At 42.2% G+C, this 19,000-nt stretch overlaps 2 protein-coding genes across 2 annotated transcripts; both read left to right on the forward strand.

Moving 5' to 3' along the window:
• Positions 1-17: 17 nt before the first annotated feature.
• On the forward strand, positions 18-1,207 carry LOC127204134 (protocadherin gamma-B2-like). Its single transcript, XM_051163042.1, has one exon. It carries the CDS (start codon positions 18-20, stop codon positions 1,086-1,088), a length of 1,071 nt encoding a protein of 356 aa, XP_051018999.1. The 3' UTR covers positions 1,089-1,207.
• Positions 1,151-12,329, forward strand: LOC127204776 (protocadherin gamma-B2-like). The gene is made up of 4 exons (XM_051163995.1): positions 1,151-1,187; positions 1,229-2,430; positions 6,101-6,970; positions 12,144-12,329. Exons 1-4 carry the CDS (start codon positions 1,151-1,153, stop codon positions 12,327-12,329), a joined length of 2,295 nt encoding a protein of 764 aa, XP_051019952.1.
• The last annotated feature ends 6,671 nt before the right edge of the window (positions 12,330-19,000 follow it).

Below are 19,000 nucleotides of genomic sequence, written 5' to 3' on the forward strand. Positions count from 1 at the left end.
CAGCGTCCGCCAGGAGAATGAGGCGGGGCTCTGGCAGCGGCCCGGCCTGGTGGCTGCAGGTACTGTCGCCCTTCCTGCTGCCTTTGTTCCACGGAGCTCTCCCGGATCAGATCCGTTACTCCATTCCCGAGGAGCTGGCCAAGAACTCGATGGTAGGAAACCTCGCTAAGGATCTGGGGCTCGGTATCCAAGATCTGCCCACCCGGAAGCTGAGGGTCAGCGCAGAGAAGGACTATTTTACTGTAAACCCAGAGAGTGGGGACTTGCTTGTGGGTGATAGACTAGACAGAGAGCAGGTTTGCGGGAAGCAGCTTCTGTGTGTTCTGGAATTCGATATTGTCGCTGAAAAGCCATTAAATATTTTCCACGTAGCAGTAATTCTTCAGGATATAAATGACAACGCCCCTCTGTTCAAACAGAGTGAGATTGATTTAAACATCGGAGAGTCCACCAGACCAGGTAAAGCATTTCCATTGGATCCAGCCCTCGATGCTGACGCTGGTTCTAATTCACTTCAAAAATACTATCTCACTGATAATGACTACTTTGAGGTCACAGAGAAAGAGACCCCGGATGGACGTAAATACCCTGAGTTGATTCTAAAACGTTTTCTAGACAGAGAAGAGCAGAACTTCCACCAGCTGGTCCTCACAGCTGTGGATGGGGGGGATCCTCCCCAAAGTGGCACCGCCCAGATCCGAATCCAAGTCACAGACGCCAACGATAACGCGCCAGTGTTCAGCCAGGATGTGTACAGGGTTGCCCTTCGGGAGGATGTGCCTCAGGGCTACTCTGTGCTTCAAGTGACAGCCACCGACCAGGACGAGGGCGTCAACGCCGAGATCACCTACTCTTTTCACAGGGTAGAGGAACAAGTGGAGCGATTTTTCAAATTAGACAAGCGAACCGGAGAAATCACGACAAAGGGTAATTTGGATTTTGAGACTGCTAAGAGTTACTCCCTGAGCGTAGAAGCAAAAGATCCCGGAGACCTGGCATCCCATTGCAGTATCCAAGTGGAAATTCTGGATGAGAATGACTGTGCGCCCGAAGTCATTGTGACTTCAGTGTTTTACTCCGCTGCCTGAAGATTCTCCGCTAGGAACAGTCATCGCCTTGATAAAAACCAGGGACAGGGACTCCGGAGAAAATGGAGACGTTTACTGCCACGTCTTGGGAAATGAAGAGTTTGTACTGAAATCTTCTTCGAAGAATTATTACAAATTAGTGACAGACAAAATACTAGACCGAGAGAAGGTTCCGGAATACAACGTCACCATCGTAGCTACCGACAGGGGTAAGCCCCCGCTCTTCTCTAAGGAAATCATAAGTCTCCATATCTCAGATGTCAACGACAATGCTCCGGTTTTCCACCAGGCCTCCTACTTGGTCCACGTGGCTGAGAACAACCCACCTGGAACCTCCATCGCTCAAGTCAGCGCCTCCGACCCGGATTTGGGGTCCAATGGTCATGTGTCCTACTCTATCATAGCCAGCGACCTAGAGCCAAGGATACTGTCGTCCTTTGTCTCAGTGAACCAGGACAGTGGAGTGCTGTTCGCCCAGCGCGCCTTCGACCATGAACAGCTGCGCTCCTTCCAGCTAACACTGCAGGCTCGCGACCAGGGCTCTCCTGCGCTCAGCACCAACGTGAGCATGCGCGTGCTGGTAGGTGACCGCAACGACAACGCGCCACGCGTGCTCTACCCCGCGCTCGAGCCCGATGGCTCCGCGCTCTTCGACATGGTGCCACGCGCCGCTGAGCCTGGATACCTGGTCACCAAGGTAGTGGCGGTGGATGCCGACTCAGGACACAATGCCTGGCTGTCATACCACGTGCTGCAGGCCAGCGATCCTGGGCTCTTCAGCCTGGGGCTGCGCACAGGCGAGGTGCGCACAGCGCGTGCCTTGGGAGACAGGGACTCAGCAAGGCAGCGCCTTCTGGTCGCTGTGCGTGATGGTGGACAGCCACCGCTCTCTGCTACAGCCACGCTGCACCTCATCTTCGCTGACAGTCTGCAGGAGGTCCTGCCAGACCTCAGGGATGACCCTCTGCCACCTGACCCCCAGAGTGAGCTGCAGTTTTACCTGGTGGTGGCCTTGGCCCTGATATCAGTGCTCTTCCTCCTGGCGGTGATTCTGGCTATTGCCCTGCGTCTGCGAGGCTCCCCTAGCTCAGCTGCCTGGGGCTGCTTTCAGCCTGCTCTCAGCTCCAACCCTGTGGCTGGAGTTCTCCCCAATTACAGCGAGGGGACTTTGCCTTATTCCTACAATGTGTGCATTGCTTCACAGTCAGCTAAAACAGAGTTTAATTTTCTCAATGTGACTCCGGAAGTGGCTCCTCAGGACCTCCTCTGTGACGATGCCTCTTGGGTACCAGGTACTCTTGGAGACACTGAGGTTCCTTTTGTCTCAGATTCTACCTCGAAGGTGAGCTTCAATTTAATTCGTTCTTATACTTAAGATGTCAGCGTTTCTTAATAAATCACTAAGTCGTTTATGGTAGTTTCGTTGTATATTCCATTGTCTTGTCAGTCAGCCTTGAACAATGTTCTGCCTTAAGTATGATAATTTTATCCAACCACATCTTAAAGAAAGGTTACTTGCCCATAATTAAAAGTGTTTGCAGCATGGGATACTTCTTCTTCTTCTTCTTCTCATTTACTTTCCTCTCCATCTCCCAAAGCTCATCACTGTTGAAGTTTAAGCGACTCTTTTCATGTCTAATACTCAAGTTTGGGTCCTATTTCCTCTTAGACTCGGTGATTCATTGTAAGCATGAACCTCCTGCTACTGGTTTGTAAATTGGATAGGAAAGAAACACATCAGTCAAGGTGGTAGCTTGTTATCAGCAAAGTATGGTTGGGTAGGGTACTATCTGACTGACTTGTTGACAAACATTGTGCGGGCCTTAAAAGCAAAATGTCTTGTGTTTACTGGAAGATTTTTCTAATTTTGTTTTTATTTTATATGTATGGGTTTTTTCTCGCATGTATGCTTAAGCACCAGTGCTTCTGGTACCCACAGAGGCTGGAAGAAAGCATTGGATGCCCTAGAACTAGAGTTGCAAATGCTCGTGAGCCAAAATGTGGGTCCTGGGAATTGAATCCAGGTTCTCAGGAAGAGCAGTCATTGTTCTTAATTGCTAAGCCATCTTTCCAACTGCTCCCTCCCTGCAGCTTCTATTTAAAGGATAAGCAAAGTGTGAAGTCTGAGATGTCTTATGAATTTTATTATTTTATTATTAAATTGAGAAGTCATCATGCATTTTAATTGCTTGCTGTTAAGAACATACATATTGAGGGAAAGTTTGCAACCTATGCTCATGTCAATTTCTACAAGTATATTTAAAATTGTGTGGTTTGGATTATTTACTCATTTCTTCATGTATTTACTTACTGATGTAATAAGGATCAAATTCAGAGTCTCATGTTTCCACAGCAAGCACTCTACCAACTGAGTCATAGCCCAAGCCCTAGATTGTAAAATTATAGATATCAATTAAAATCTTTCCCTATTGATGAGTTACTAGGTGAAATTTGCTTTTCTCATGGGAGGAGCTTTCTGAACTGTTTCTTGTTTTCAGCCATGACTTTTTAAAAAAATATCTGTTATTCTTCATGGGTTGTGATATTAAATATCTGCCTCAAGGCAAATAAGCCACTTACTACTGCTAACTAAATACCTATGCTTTCCTTCGTGGGAGAGAAATGAAGCCCTGTCTCCCACGTTTACTGTATTAGTTGCTACTCATCCTATCTCAGTAAAATGTCGACAGGTGTTCTGAATATAGTAATGGGAAACCATAAATAATGCAGGTAACCAAGTCAGACTTTCTGTCTGAGACAGGAAAACTGCTTATAGCCTTAGATTGAAAACTTGGAAATTTTCTCAAAGACTTGACAAGTACATTATCTTTCTGCCTGTGACAGCAAATATGGGCCACTCTGCAAAATACATTAAGAGCCTGGTTTGTTTCCTTGTCACACTAATGTACTATTAGGCAGATGTTCATAAACCTATCCTGATAAAAACAAAGTCTTGATATCAACAAAGGTAAGAATTTCAATTTCAATTAAACAGACTTGATGTGGGTAAGACATAAAGGATTCGGTGGTTCAGAAAAATCAAACTTTTCTGGAGAAGTAAAACAAAACTGGTTTTATTGATCTCAGGTTGTGGGAGGCTTATTTTCAGAATTAAAACTTAAATATAAGCACTGCTATACAATAATACATGTTATACACACAAATATACAGCAAAAAGCTTGAAAATGAAAATATCAGCTGAACTAAGAGACTAAACATAAAATTGGTGTAGTAACTGGTTAGGACTCTGAGTGTCGCTGTTCACCAGACTGGGAAAGACTCGGTCCTGGAAGCGCCCAGCTCCCAGCTTCCTCTGCACCAAACAGAGACTAGACAAGCTCCCGGGGAAAGCCACCCAAGCTAAGTCCTCTAGGAAATATGCTCTCCCTAGCGTTTGAGAAATAAGAGAACAGCAGGCTGAACTAAGGACTAAAAGGAAAGCGAAGGAAGAAAAAACAATGGCGGATCCACCCAAGCGCTGGAGCTGCAGCGACCTGCTGAAGTACTTCATGCTGCTGGGGACCCTGTGCACTCCAGGAAAAGGGCAGATCCGCTACTCGGTTCGGGAGGAACTGGACAAAGGCTCCTTCGTGGGCAACATCTCCAAGGACCTGGGACTGGAGCCCCGCGAGCTGGCAGAGCGGGGTGTCCGCATCGTCTCCAGAGGTAGGTCGCAGCTTTTCTCTCTGAGCCCGCGAGGTGGCAGCTTAGTCACGGCAGGTAGGATAGACCGGGAGGAGCTGTGCGCCCAGAGCGCGCCCTGTCTCGTCAGCTTTAACATCTTGGTTGAGAATAAAATGAAAATATATGGAGTAGAAGTGGAAATCCTTGATATTAATGATAACTTTCCCCGGTTCCGCGATGGGGAGCTAAAAGTAAAAGTAAATGAAAACGCGGCTGCAGGAACACGGTTGGTACTCCCCTTCGCTAGAGATGGAGATGTGGGTGTGAATTCTCTCCAGGGTTACCAGCTAAGCTCCAACCCCCACTTCTCACTGGACGTAAAGAGGGGGTCTGACGGGCAAAAACATCCAGAGCTGGTGTTAGAACAGCCCCTAGACCGTGAAAAGGAGTCTGCTCATGACCTGGTCCTTACAGCGTTGGATGGCGGAAACCCAGTACATTCTAGCACCGTCCATATCAGCGTGACCGTCCTGGACGCAAATGATAACGCACCCCTGTTCACTCAAAGCGAATACAGAGTGAGTGTTCCAGAGAACACACCTGTGGGCGCTCGACTCCTTACACTCACAGCCACGGATGCTGATGAGGGAATCAACGCGAAATTGACCTACTCTTTCCGCAACGAAGAAGACAAAATTTCTGAGACTTTCCAACTCGATTCTAATCTGGGGGAAATCTCAACTATCCAATCGCTGGACTATGAAGAATCCAGAGTCTACCTCATGGAAGTGGTAGCCCAGGATGGAGGTGCTCTTCTTGCCAGCGCTAAAGTGTTGGTCACAGTCCAGGATGTAAATGACAATGCCCCAGAAGTGATACTCACCTCCCTCACCAGTTCCGTTTCTGAAGACTGTCTACCCGGAACCATAATTGCTCTCTTTAGCGTACACGATGCTGATTCTGGGGATAATGGGGAGATTTCGTGTTCTATTCCCAAGAATTTGCCCTTCAAGCTGGAAAAATCAGTTGATAATTACTATCACCTGTTAACAACAAGAGCACTGGATAGAGAGGAGACTTCAGATTATAACATCACAGTAACCGTTGTTGACCATGGAACTCCTCCCCTGTCTACAGAAAACCACATCTCTCTGAAAGTAGCCGACATAAATGACAATGCGCCCACCTTCTCCCATTCCTCCTATTCCACTTCCATCTCAGAAAATAACCCCAGAGGTGTCTCCATTTTTTCAGTGAGTGCCTTTGACGCTGACAGTGGTGATAATGCTCAGGTCACTTACTCCCTGGCTGAATATACATTTCAGGAAGCCCCTGTGTCTTCCTATGTCTCCATTAACTCTGACACTGGTGTCCTGTATGCATTACAGTCCTTTGACTATGAGCACTTGAGAGACCTACAGCTACTGGTGACAGCCACGGACAGTGGGAACCCTCCACTCAGCAGCAACGTGTCACTGAGCTTGTTTGTGTTGGATCAAAATGACAACGTACCTGAGATCCTGTACCCAGCTATTCCTACTGATGGTTCCACCGGTGTGGAACTGGCACCCCGCTCTGCAGAGCCTGGATACTTGGTAACCAAAGTGGTGGCTGTGGACAAAGACTCAGGACAGAATGCATGGCTGTCCTACCGCCTGATCAAGGCCAGTGAGCCAGGGCTTTTCTCAGTAGGGCTTCACACAGGGGAGGTGCGCACAGCAAGGGCTTTATTGGATAGAGATTCTCTCAAGCAGAATCTGATGGTGGCTGTGCAGGACCACGGCCAGCCCCCTCTCTCTGCCACTGTCACACTCACTATTGCTATAGGAGATAGCATCCCAGATGTACTGACTGACTTAGGTAGCAACAGCACCCCCACAGAGCCCCAACCATCAGACCTCACACTCTACCTGGTCATATCTGTGGCAGTGGTGTCCTTTGTCTTTCTGGGATTCGTTACTGTGCTCTTGGCCCTCAGATTGAGGCACTGGCACATGTCACGCCTGCTTCAGACTTCCACAGCCAGATTGGCCAGGATGCCCACCTCCCATTTTGTGGGCATGGATGGGGTACAGGCTTACCTGCAAACCTATTCTCATGAAATCTCCCTCACAACAGACTCCAAAAACAGCCACCTGATCTTCCCCCAGCCCAATTATGCTGACAGGCTCATTAGTGAAGAGAGCTGTGAAAAGAGTGAGCCTCTTCTGATACCTGATAATATACATGCAAACAAGGAAGAGCCCGGAGATGTTCAGGTTAGTTTTCTTTTTCACTAAGAACTGCAGCGCGTTCTTCACTTGTTTTGTAACTTGTTTTTTCTGGTCGAGTCAAAATTGGGTAGATAGCGAATCATTTGCTGTGTTGGAGTTTAACTCAATTGTGTTCAGTACTTTTCAAATGATATTTGGGACAGAATATCTTTTCCTGGTGTCAGGATGCTTTAGAAAATCTAGCTGATGACAGCAGGCAATAAGATGACAAAAACATAATCATTTTCCTTTAAAATGTGCTAGTTTAAAGACTGCTATTCTATTACTAAGAAGAGTTGTGTTAATTCAATATGTATTGTTCCCTTTGATGTGTTTGTCTACATACTATTGGCGGTCCTATTTTGTAGGTGTAGTGGCTTGGATGAGCAGGGCCCTCATAGGCTCACATATTTATGTGCTTAGTCACCAGCGAGTGGAACTGTTTGAGAAGGGTGATGAGGTGTGGCTTTGTTGGAGTAGGTGTGTCACTGGGGGTGGACTTTGAGATTTCAAAATTCCACACCAGCCTCCCCACTCACTCTCTCTGGATCAGGATGCACCGCTCCAGCGCTGTGGCTCTGTGTTTCCCACCATGATGATCATGGTCTAAAAATCTAAAGCTGTAAGCAAGCCACCCCCAATTAAATGTGGTCTTTTAGCCAAACAGAGATGATGCATACCTTTAATCTCAGCACTTAGAAGACAGAGGCAGGTGGATCTCAGAGTTTGAGGCCAGCTTGACCTACTTAGTGAGTTTTAGGACAACCAGGGCTACACAGAGACATCCTGTTTTAAGTTTCCTTGGTCATTCCATCTCTTCACAGCAATATAACAGTAACTAAGACAGTGGACATTGGCAGAGGATATTGTGTGTGCTTTATATTTTAGTGTACACGTAGATGACAATTTGCAATTCTTCCACAAATCAGTAGACAGTAAGGAAAACTTTTGCTCAATCCATATCAAAAATTTAGATTATATTTATACTGACTATAAGATCACAGCATTGTAAGATCAGAAAAGTCCGAGCTAACCCATGTAATTATTGCATATGTCTCTTCATTGGGAGAATAAATCAGTGAGAAGTAACTGTGACATATGTTAAGGTCTCCAAAGAGTTGTATACAGCTATGTTCAACCAGTATAAATGTGTCCTGCCCCTTGGTGCCTGCTGGTTTCTCCCTCTTCACTATTAAAATCCATATCTCTCAGAATGTTTGCATTCTTCTGTGTGAGTGCAAATCTGTTTTGTCACACAGTAAAAGATTAGTGTTCAACATGACTTAAGAACATTTTACATTTAAATTTCATTCCTTAAGGATGAGCTTATTTCAGGTTAATGTAACACTTGTTTCTGGGTCTCAAATCTCAGGAGCATGGATCGTGTAAGGGAATAACTACTCAAGTCATCTTCTGTATCTTTTCATATGCCCTTTGCTAACTGACTCTTCAACTAGGAATAAATGGTAGAAAATAAAATAGATATTAGTAGTGGGATTATAGGTTGTTATTTCAGATACATGAAAGATTTATTAACACACTTAAAACCCAGGAACACTTGATCTTTATTTTCCAAACATTAAAGGACATCCAGACTACATGCATATGTACATTCTTCTGACAACAGTATAAACAGCAGACATAACATTATAATAGAGCAGAAAATGGTATGAACAGCAGACTTACCAAAGAACTAATGTATTCGGAAACTAAGAGTATCTGTGTGAACAGTATTGTTCATGTCACTCACTTCTTCATGGAAATACATGTGTGTGTTCGTATGTGTGTGTGTGTGTGTGTGTGTGCATGTGTACATATTTGGGTCCCTGTACACAGGTGCCTATGTGTCTGCAAGTGCTTGTGGAGGTCAAGGACAACTTCAGGTGTTGTTCTTCGGGCATCGTCCACCTTATTATTATGATAAGGTCTCTCATTGGCCTGAACCACACCAGGTAGGCTAGACTGTCTGGCCAGGGAGCCCCAGCGATCTCCTGTCTCTGCCTCCCCAGTAGTAGGACTGCAAGCACTTGCCACCATGCCAGCCTTTTAAAAACAGGTTATCAGGGTCAAACTCAAGCCCTCATACTTGCAAGGCAAGCACTTCACTGGCTGAGCTATCTCCCCGTCCACTTTTCTATTATTTTAAAGAAAATGTTTATATTTGTTTACGTATCCTGAGACAAGCTTTGTGCAATGGAAAAAATATCCTTTAAATCTCTATAAAGAACTAATAGACTTTATATTATAAAATGCTTATTTCCTACACTGTAAGTATATGTACCGTGTACACATTATATTCTTTTACCGGTTGTATGTGTGCTCTCAAAACGTAGGTTTCCCATAAAAATGTGGTACTTGGATAATAATGAAGAGGAATGTTGTTTGCTTATGTTTTAAGAAGTCTTGTTTTGGTGGGTTTTTTTTAATGTTTGGAGAAAGTACAGATACTTAGGCTGGAGATATGGATCATTCAGCACACTAAGGTTTGAGAGATGGCTCAGCACTTAAGAGCACTTGTAGCTCTTGCAGAGAACCCCAGTTGGGTTCCCAGCACCCATATGGGAGTTCACAGCTGTCTGTAAACTAAGTTTCAGGGGATCGGACACTCTCCTATGTCCTACACAGGTTCCAGGCATGCATGTGATATGCATACAATCAGACAGTACATCTACAAACATAAAATAAAAATAATTTTAAAAGAACCCACATACAAACTAAAAAGATGAGTACATGTCCATAATCCCAGTGCTGGGAAAGGGGGAGAAATGGAAGGGCCCCTGGGACTTGCTGTCCAGTTAGATTGGCCAATCAATGAGCCTTATGTTCAATGAAAGACCCTGTCTCAAAAAGTAAGAAAGTGACAGAAGACACCTGACATCAACCTCTAGCTTCTGCATACCACACACCAAAATAATAATAATAATAATGATGACGATGATGATGATGATGGTGATGATGATGATGATGATGCCAGTGAGTGTGCCTCCCTGAGTGCTGGGATTACAAGCATACACCACCAAGCCCAGCTGATACTTTCTTTCTGTAGTCTTTTTAGTTTGGAAATGTAATTAAAATGATAAGACACTAGCTAGATGGTGGTATCACACATCTTTAATCCCAGCTCTCAGGAGGCAGAGGCAGGTGGATCTCTGTAAGTTTGAGGTCAGCCTGATCTACAAAGCAAGTCCAGGACAGTTAGGACTACACAGAAACCCTGTTGCAAACAAAAAATGCTTATATGAGCTGGGCATTATGGTTGTACACCTTTAATCCTAACACTCAGGAGGCAAAGGCAGACAGAAATCCGTGAGTTCAAGGCTAGCCTGGTCTACATAGTGAGTTCCAAGACAGTCAGAATTATGTGAGAGACCCTGTCTCAAAAAAAAAGTTTAAATGGTCATACAGTAAACTAGGGACCAAGGGAGAAATCAACATTAATCTATTTCTTTCATATATATGATTATGGTTAAAAGGATTCATATCTCACCTCCCAAATTCAGATAATTTACCACTGTTAATCTACTTGGAGCCAGGCATATTGGTGCATGCCTTCAATTACAGGATTTGGGAGTCAGAGGCAGAAAGATCTCTGTGAGTTTGAAGCCAGCTTGGTCTACAGAGGCAGGCAGATTGCTGTAAGTTTGAGGCCAGCCTGGTTTACAAAGTGAGTCCAGGACAGCCAAGGCTACACAGAGAGACCCTGTCTTGAAAAATCAAAAAAATGAGCTTCAGCATAGTCAGAGCTGTTAAACAGAGAAACCCTGTCTCAAAAAACCAAAACTGAACAAACAAACAAAACCCTACTTGGGAAAAATACAATGCAATACAATACAATACAGCTTGTGAATTAGTTTGTCATGAGAATTTCATACATACATGTGAGTTTGGATCAATCTCCACTTCTCTCCAAATCCTCTCATAATCTACCTGCTCTTTCCCTCCTAACTTTATGTGCTATTTCTTAAAATAACCCCACTGAGTCCTCTTAATGCTGTCTGTAATGCTCATGGAGTCCAAATAATCTATTGGAGAATGGATAGCCTCTCAGAGCCCACAAGGTTCATAGCTATAGCTATCAAAGACTGTTGTTGGCTTTTCTCCATTGGTAGTGTGCATAGAACCTTCCGGCACTTCCACCTTACAACTCTCCAGTAGGGATAAAGCTCTCAGGTAGGTAGTAGGTACCAGTTTGATTTTTCCATGTGGTATGACTCAAGTTTATGATATCTCCAGCATTCTGGTCTTACCCTCAAGTTCTGGTAAATTCACTTTTAAATCATACTTATTTAATTTAATTTTCTAAAGAAATACTTAGAAACAGGAAAAGACAATTTCTTGCTTCCTACTATTCAATTTTATAAAAAAAAACCATCAATCTTTTTGCTTACCTTATGGGAGAAATATGATATGAGAGGGATAGTATTTTATCATGCCTGTAATCCCAGCACTGAGGAACTGAGGAGGCTGAGGCAAGAGGAGGATGGCAAGTTCTTAGCCAACTTGAGCCTAAATCAAGTGTTACTTCCAGATCACCCTGAGCTATATAGTGAGACTCCATTCTCTCTCTCTCTCTCTCTCTCTCTCTCTCTCTCTCTCTCTCTCTCTCTCTCTCTCATATGTGTGTGTGCATATGTGTGTGTGTCTTCAGAAATAAAACAGGATAAAAACTAAGGGCTATGGGATTTATAACTTTTATAGGTTAAAGTAATGGGGAATAAAATGAAATTTTACAGCCCCCACCAAACTGATACTTCAAGAATATCTGTGCTATTTATTCTGCAACCCCAAAACCTTCATTCATTTGCATACTTTTCAAATATCTTATTGGTCTCTCAGGTCTACTAAGATAAACAGGGAAGGTATCATGACTATTTTATGAAAAAGAAGTCAAAACTGTAACTATGCCAACATACATTACTGCAACAAGGTAACCTCTGCTATTTGAAAAGTAATGAAGCACTTAATTTGGAGGGATACAAAATTCCAATTTGCATAAATTATATCAATACTACATAGGAAATATTGGAAAAGTTGCTTTCAGCATCAGTACACCGTAAAATCTCATTCTAACAGGGCATTTATTTGGAGCCATTAGTGGCTACTGCTGTAACTCCTCCACCTGAGTGCAGAGTGCCACCCTTGGCAGTGATGAGAAAAGTCTTGACCCCTTCAAATGCAGCAAAATTATCTGAGAACCCTGAATTTGTCTGAATACCACAAAGAGATATCAGCCAATAGAGAACCTGCCACAGAACAAGTGCTCCAAACTCCCAAAATCGCCCAGTATGGCATGGAAAACATCCCTAGACCTGGCCATGGCAGAGCTGCAGCCTATGGCATTTCTTCTCTGATGTGTTCTGCTTGATGGTCTCAGAAATTTACCAATTTATTATGGATGAGCTAGACATGGCCTCACTTCCAAAGAACCTTACCGAAGAGCTGGCATGCAGGATCGCCTCACTAATAACCAGTGGGCTAATGCTGAGAAAATGCTCTGCTGTGAGCACAGAAGAGGGTTTACCTGTGAGTGACCTTACAGATCAAGAGCAGACTTGTGGTCAGAAATCAACCTGTATATTGGAGTTCAAAATTATTGATGAAAAGCTGTTAAACTGTTATCATATAAGTGGGCTGGCCAATGATATTAACAAAAAACACACTGATATTAGCATAAATATCACTGAGCTGGAAATCATCAAAGTGGACTTTCCTGGATCCACCTTTGTCCCAGAATCCTTGCAAGATACTGATGTAGGTGTCAGTCAATTGAAATAACATTTCCTGTTTAGTTTCTTTTCTATTTCTGTGAAGAGACTCCATGACCAAGGCAACTTATAAATAAAAGAGTTTATTGGGGATTTACAGTTTCAGGGAATGAGTTCATGACCATCATAGTAGGGAGCATGTCAGAAGGCATGCCAGCATGGTACTGGCACAGTAGCTGAGAACTTACATGTTGAGACAACAACCCTGAGGCGGAGAAAGAACCGAGAATGTCATGGTCTTTTGAAACCTTAAAGCCCGCCCCCAGTAACACACCTCCTTTCCAATAAGACCACACTTCCAATAAGGCCACACCTCCTAATCATTTCCAAACAATTCTGCCAACTCCCCAAGCATTCAAACATGAGCCTATGGAGTTCATCCTCATTCAAAACACCACATTGTTTCAGCCCAGAACACACCACTTTTTTTCAAAAGGAGAACCCAGATGGCAGATGTTACATGTATGGAAAGTGCCCCTGAACAGAGAAGGACATTCCTGAAACTACCTGTTCTTCATTACTGCGGACACAGGCAGATGCTACACCACAAGATCAGGGAACTATGGCAGATGAAAATCGTAACCTTCCCCAAAGTCTAACCCAGACTTAAACAAAATCTCAATGAACCCATCTTCTAACTCTTGGGTACTACAAATGATGGCTGTTGGCCCAGAAGAGATCATCAGTATTGAAATCGCCTATTCTTTTACCAATGTTGATAAGGCAGTTAGACAACTTTTCAAGCTGAACAGTAAAGAAGAAAATTCACCACTGATGGAAAATTGACCTTTGAAGAAATGGAGAGCTGCTATGTAGAGGAATTTTAATCCAGCAACATGGCTGCTCTGGCAAGGGATCACATCCAAAGACCTGGGTCTGTGTAATCTATCTGGAATACAAACACCCTTAGTACACACCTTTAATACCCCCTAGTTGGAATACACACCCTTTAATCTCTCTGGCTGGAATATAGGCATGACACATCTTTAATCCCTGTGGCAAAAACTAAGTACATACTTTTAATCCCAAACAATGACATCTAATTGAAGGGCAGACAAGTGACGAATCAAAGAAAGACTTGACAGAATGAATCAAAGGTAGGATATGTCCAGCTCTCATGAGAACAGACAGGAAAGAGAAGCTACTTATGAGCCGCACAGAGTGAGAGCAGAGGAGAGAAAAACATTTACATCTGGCACCCATTGTGATTGGAAAAGAAAGTACACCAACATTGCAGAAAGCAGCGGCCATCTGACAGAAGCATCCCTGAGGACAGGAAACATCTGTCAGCCTCGGAGGAGAAAATCATCTGGGATTGTCTCCAAATGAAGCATCAGTTCTTCAGGTTTAGCTTGAAGTCCAGGGAGGCTTGGAAGACTCCAGAGCATGGGAGCCTTGAGCCCAGAACAAGAAACGACACAGGAGCCTCTGAAACAGGGAATCACAATAAGCCACCTCAAAAGACAATTTTGATTATGTAGACAGACTTTTCATGCATTAAAAAATTAGAAACTCTATTTCAGACCCCTAAAGACCAAGGATAGGAGTTGAGAAACATCACTTAAAAGAGCTATTGCAATACTTATTGCAACTATGACCACCGGAGTAAACCCCTCCCTACTTTCAATTGCAATCTTTATACATTTTCTCTCAAAAAAGGTAGAAAAATAGCTGTACAACAAGAAAAATTAGCTATTAATACGAAGGCTTAAGAAACAAGAGAAAAAAAAGAAGTGAGATAACAGGGAAGTGCTTAATTTTGAACCTATGGCACTTAATGAAATTAAGGATCAAGAGACAATTGAAAATGGCACCACCTTTTAATGAAACTTGGGGAAAGCAACTCCCCCCAACTAGCACTTCCAGTTACCCAGGAATAATTCCAGAAAATAGTAAAAATTCACAAAATGAACAACTAGCCTAAAACCTGTTAAAATGCAAGGTCTCAAACATTTTAAAGAATCAATAGTAATTTATGAAATTAATTAATTTATGAAATTAATTAATTAATTATTACACCTTAAATACCTGGGCTACCCAAGGCAGGATTATCCCCTAAGACTGGGAAGATTTTGCAGTGGCTATACTGGAATCTGGTTCTCAGTTACAAAGGCTGACATGGTAGTAAGAATAAGCTGCAATTATGGAAAATCATAGTAGGTCTAAGGGTGTTAACATTATGAAATATAAATTGTTACATGAAGGCCAATATACTGATTTACAAAAGCAGATGCAACTTGATGACTCTTATTATACAATGTACTTTAGTAGCTTTACAAGCCTGGGATAAGGTATAGAAACAAAGAAAAAGGTCTATGTACTCACAAAGATTATGCAAAGCTCTAGAGAGACTTTTACTGATTTCCTACATAGATTACCATCCTCTGTGGACAGGGCAAATAAGATCCAGATGTGTGATGGGTATTAATTGAAACTTTAGCTTTGAAAAATGCAAATGCGGGGTGAAAATAGTTCTTAGACTTTAAAAAGATCAATCACCACCAATGGATTAGAACTACTGCTGATATTGACCCTAATGACTACGTAGTTGGACAACCAATAGCCAATCATTCTAAATATCAAGTGTCTGTTGTTTTAACTGTGGCAACAAGGCCATTTGAAAAGGAATTGTAGGTAAAGTGTGTCTAGAAGACCTCAGCCTTCTGGAATTTGTAGAAGGTGTAGTAGATGTGGGCATCAGACTAATAAGCAAGAGATATGTGAGATAATGCCTTACCTATGGGAAATCCTTATGAAACAATCCTTTACATGTAAGAAACTCCCTAAGGGGATTAGCTTGTATGCCGGCAACAAACAATATGAGCCAGACATTTTCCATCATCAATGAAATAGCTCATTCAAACTTGATAGTGGAGACCTAATGTATGCTACAGAAGGCAACACTGCTTCTGTAGCCCATCAATCAAGGGCAAAGCAGTGCCACTACATTCTGGAGATATCGGGAAACCAACACCTCTACGTTTAAAATTGTGAACGGCAAGCCTGTGTGGGTAGAGCAATGGCCCTTGAATAAAGAAAAATTACAGGTACTTGAGCAGCTGGTACAAGTTAAGTTGGAAGCTCAACATATGGAATAGTCTACAAGTTCTTGAAATTCTTCTGTATTTGTCATTAAAAAGAAATCTGGAAATTAGAAGATGTTGACTGACCTAAGGGTTGTAAATAAAGTGATCCAAATAAAGTGATTCCATTACAGACTGGAATTCCCTTACTGTCTCTATTACCAAGAGAATGGCCTATAATTATAGTTGACTTAAAGACTGCTTCTCTACTATTCCCCTACAAGTGCAAGATGGAGAAAATTTTGCTTTTACAGTACCCACTTGTAACAATACTCAACCTATGAAAATATGCCAATGCAAAGTTTTCCTCTAGGAAAATTAAATAATCCAACTGTATGTCAATATTTGTACAACCGTGGCTATAAAAAATCACAAGCAATTTCCTTAGCCCATAATTTGCCATTATATGGATGATTTCTTTTTGGCCAATTATGATGCAAATACATTAGAAAGAATATTTAATGAAGCAAAAAGGATTTTACCTAGTTGGAGTTTACAGATTGACCCTGAAAGTATACAGAGAGAAGATTCTAACAATTATTTAAATTGTCAACAAAAGAATCAACCAAAGAAAATACAGATCAGAAGAGATCAGTTACAAACTCTTAATGGCTTTCAAAATCTAATGGGTGATATTAACTGGTTACAGCCTACTATTGGATTAACTACTCAAGAGTTGAATAATACCAAGAGCTGAGAGTTGAAAACTTCCGAGTTCTCCTTCTGCCCATGTGGTTCTTCTTTACATATCCGATGGTGACTCTACTTCCTTCTTTCTTTTCTACCTGTCTCTCTCTCCCTCTTCTCATATCCTCTACCTTCTCCAAGCCCACAAACCTTGGCCAAGCCTACCTAACTCCTGCCCTGCCTAGGTGTGTAGACAGCTTTATTTAGCCAATCAGGGATAATTTTGAAGGCAAAGTTACACAGTATCATTTTGGTAAATGAGAGAAACTGCTGTGGAACAGTAAGAATCTCAGGGGGCAAATAATTAACATCTGAATACACAGCACGAGATGATGCCATAATATTTCCCCCTTTCTATCTAATTTAAAAGTCCATTTTTAAAACTATACAGTAAGAACAATTATGAAACCATTATAAAATAGATAAGACTTACATATATAATTTTCAGTCTGTTTATGTTTGGCAACCTTAAAGAAAATACTCTCTGTCCTATCTTGATGAGTCTAAAGTTTTGTACTTAAATTATTCTCTATCATATCTTGTATTTATCAAGCTAAAAATATCTTTTAAAACCTTAAACTATCTTAATTGTAAAATTATAATTACTTAGTCTTCAAGCCCATAAAAGACTTGAATAATGCTTTATTAACTTTAAATTTTTTGAATGCCAATGAGGCAAGGATAAAAGCTGCTGAAAGACTCAGGATTGTAGAAATGTACTGTTGAACTAGAACAACCTGTATATTTTAAAGATGTTTTAACATCATAATGGAAATCAGGGAATGAGTTACATTGGGAAAGAGGTTTTGTCTATATTTCCATAGGTGATGAAAGACTATGAGTTCCATCAAAATTAATAAAGATCTGGCCCAAGTAAGAAAAACTTCCACCTCAAGGGTCCCGCTCAAACTAAGGCACCAGCCAAGAACAATACAGGTGGTAAACTTTAAACCCCTACCCAGATCTAGCCAATGGTCAGAACATTCTCCACAGTTGAGTGGAGAGTGGGAAATGACTTTCTCACGTACTCTGGTGCCTCACATTTGACCATGTCCCCTGGAGGGGGAGACCTGGTGGCACTCAGAGGAAGGACAGCAGGTTAATAAGAAGAGACTTGATACCCTATGAGCATATACAGGGGGAGGAAGTCCCCCTCAGGAACAGTCATAGGGGACGGGAATAAGGGGGAAATGGGAGGGAGGGAAGAATGGGAGGATACAAAGGATGGGATAACCATTGAGATGTAACAAGAATAAATTAATAAAAAATAAAATAAAATACAAGTAAAAAAAGAAAAGAAAAGAAAAACTTCCACATGAAAGGCATGACTCGAGGAATGAATAAACACAGAAGGACAACAATACAGACAACACAGAAAGCTTATCTCCTGCATGGGGGCAGCTCAACAAACTGGCTGAAAAAGGACAGATCGTTCATCAGACTGGAAGACTGAAAAGCCTTGATGCTGAAGTGGTCATTTGCTAAAGGGCAGATCATCAGGACTGCAGTTATGAAGGATCATCACATCAAGAGATCTTCACAAGGACATTTAGCCTGTTGAGTTTATGGGATTGATAATTGTTTCTGTTGTAATAGTTAAACTGTGTACAGTGGTTAGCTTTAAAGAAAGGGGAAAGATGTAGAGGAGTTTTAATCCAGCAACATGGCTACTCTGGCTATCAGTCACATCCAAAAACATAGATCTGTGTGATCTGGCTGGAACACAGACACGCCATTAGTATACACCTTTAATCTCTCTGGCTGGCATATAAACATGAAACACTTTTAATCCTTGTGGCTGAAATTTAGTACACACCTTTATTTCCAAGAAATGACATCTAATTGATGATCAGATAATTTGATGAATCAGAGAAAGACTTGATAGAATGAGTCAGAAATAGAATATCACAACAGACCGAAAAGAGAAGTGACTTAAGAGCATCATAGAGAGAGAGCAGAGAGTTCATAAAGACAGTGCAGTAGAGTTTGGAAATACAGTACAGTTTGCTGCAGTTCAGTTGAGTACAGTTGAGTTCACACAGCTCAGTTTGTGGAGTTCAGAGACAGCTTTTCCAAGCAGAGCAATTCAGTGAGAAGCAGAGAGAAACCAGTTTGAACCAGTCAGCTTGTAGAGAAGTTTTGAGCCAGAACAGCTCAGTTGAACCAGCCAGTCAGAGTTCAGAAAGAACAGGGTGAGCAGTAAGTCTCAGTGACTGAAGACATTCCAGCAGACAGAGGCTGGAAGCTGAAACTTTCAAGGTCTGGCCTTGGAGAAGATTAGATTGTACAGAGGCTAGAAGTTTCTAGGCCTACACCTAGGGATAGTTAGATTGAAACATTCTGGGTTCATCCCAAGACATGTATTTGTAAAGTTTTGGTATGGCTCCCATCTCATCCCATTATCTAAGGAAACAAAAACAACATTTACAGAGCTATATAATTGAGGTGCAAGCAAATGATGGTGGAAGTCACAGTGTACATTGCAAAATATAATGGAGAAA

The sequence above is a fragment of the Acomys russatus genome, chromosome 20 (genome assembly GCF_903995435.1).
Source record: "Acomys russatus chromosome 20, mAcoRus1.1, whole genome shotgun sequence".
NCBI lineage: Eukaryota > Metazoa > Chordata > Mammalia > Rodentia > Muridae > Acomys > Acomys russatus.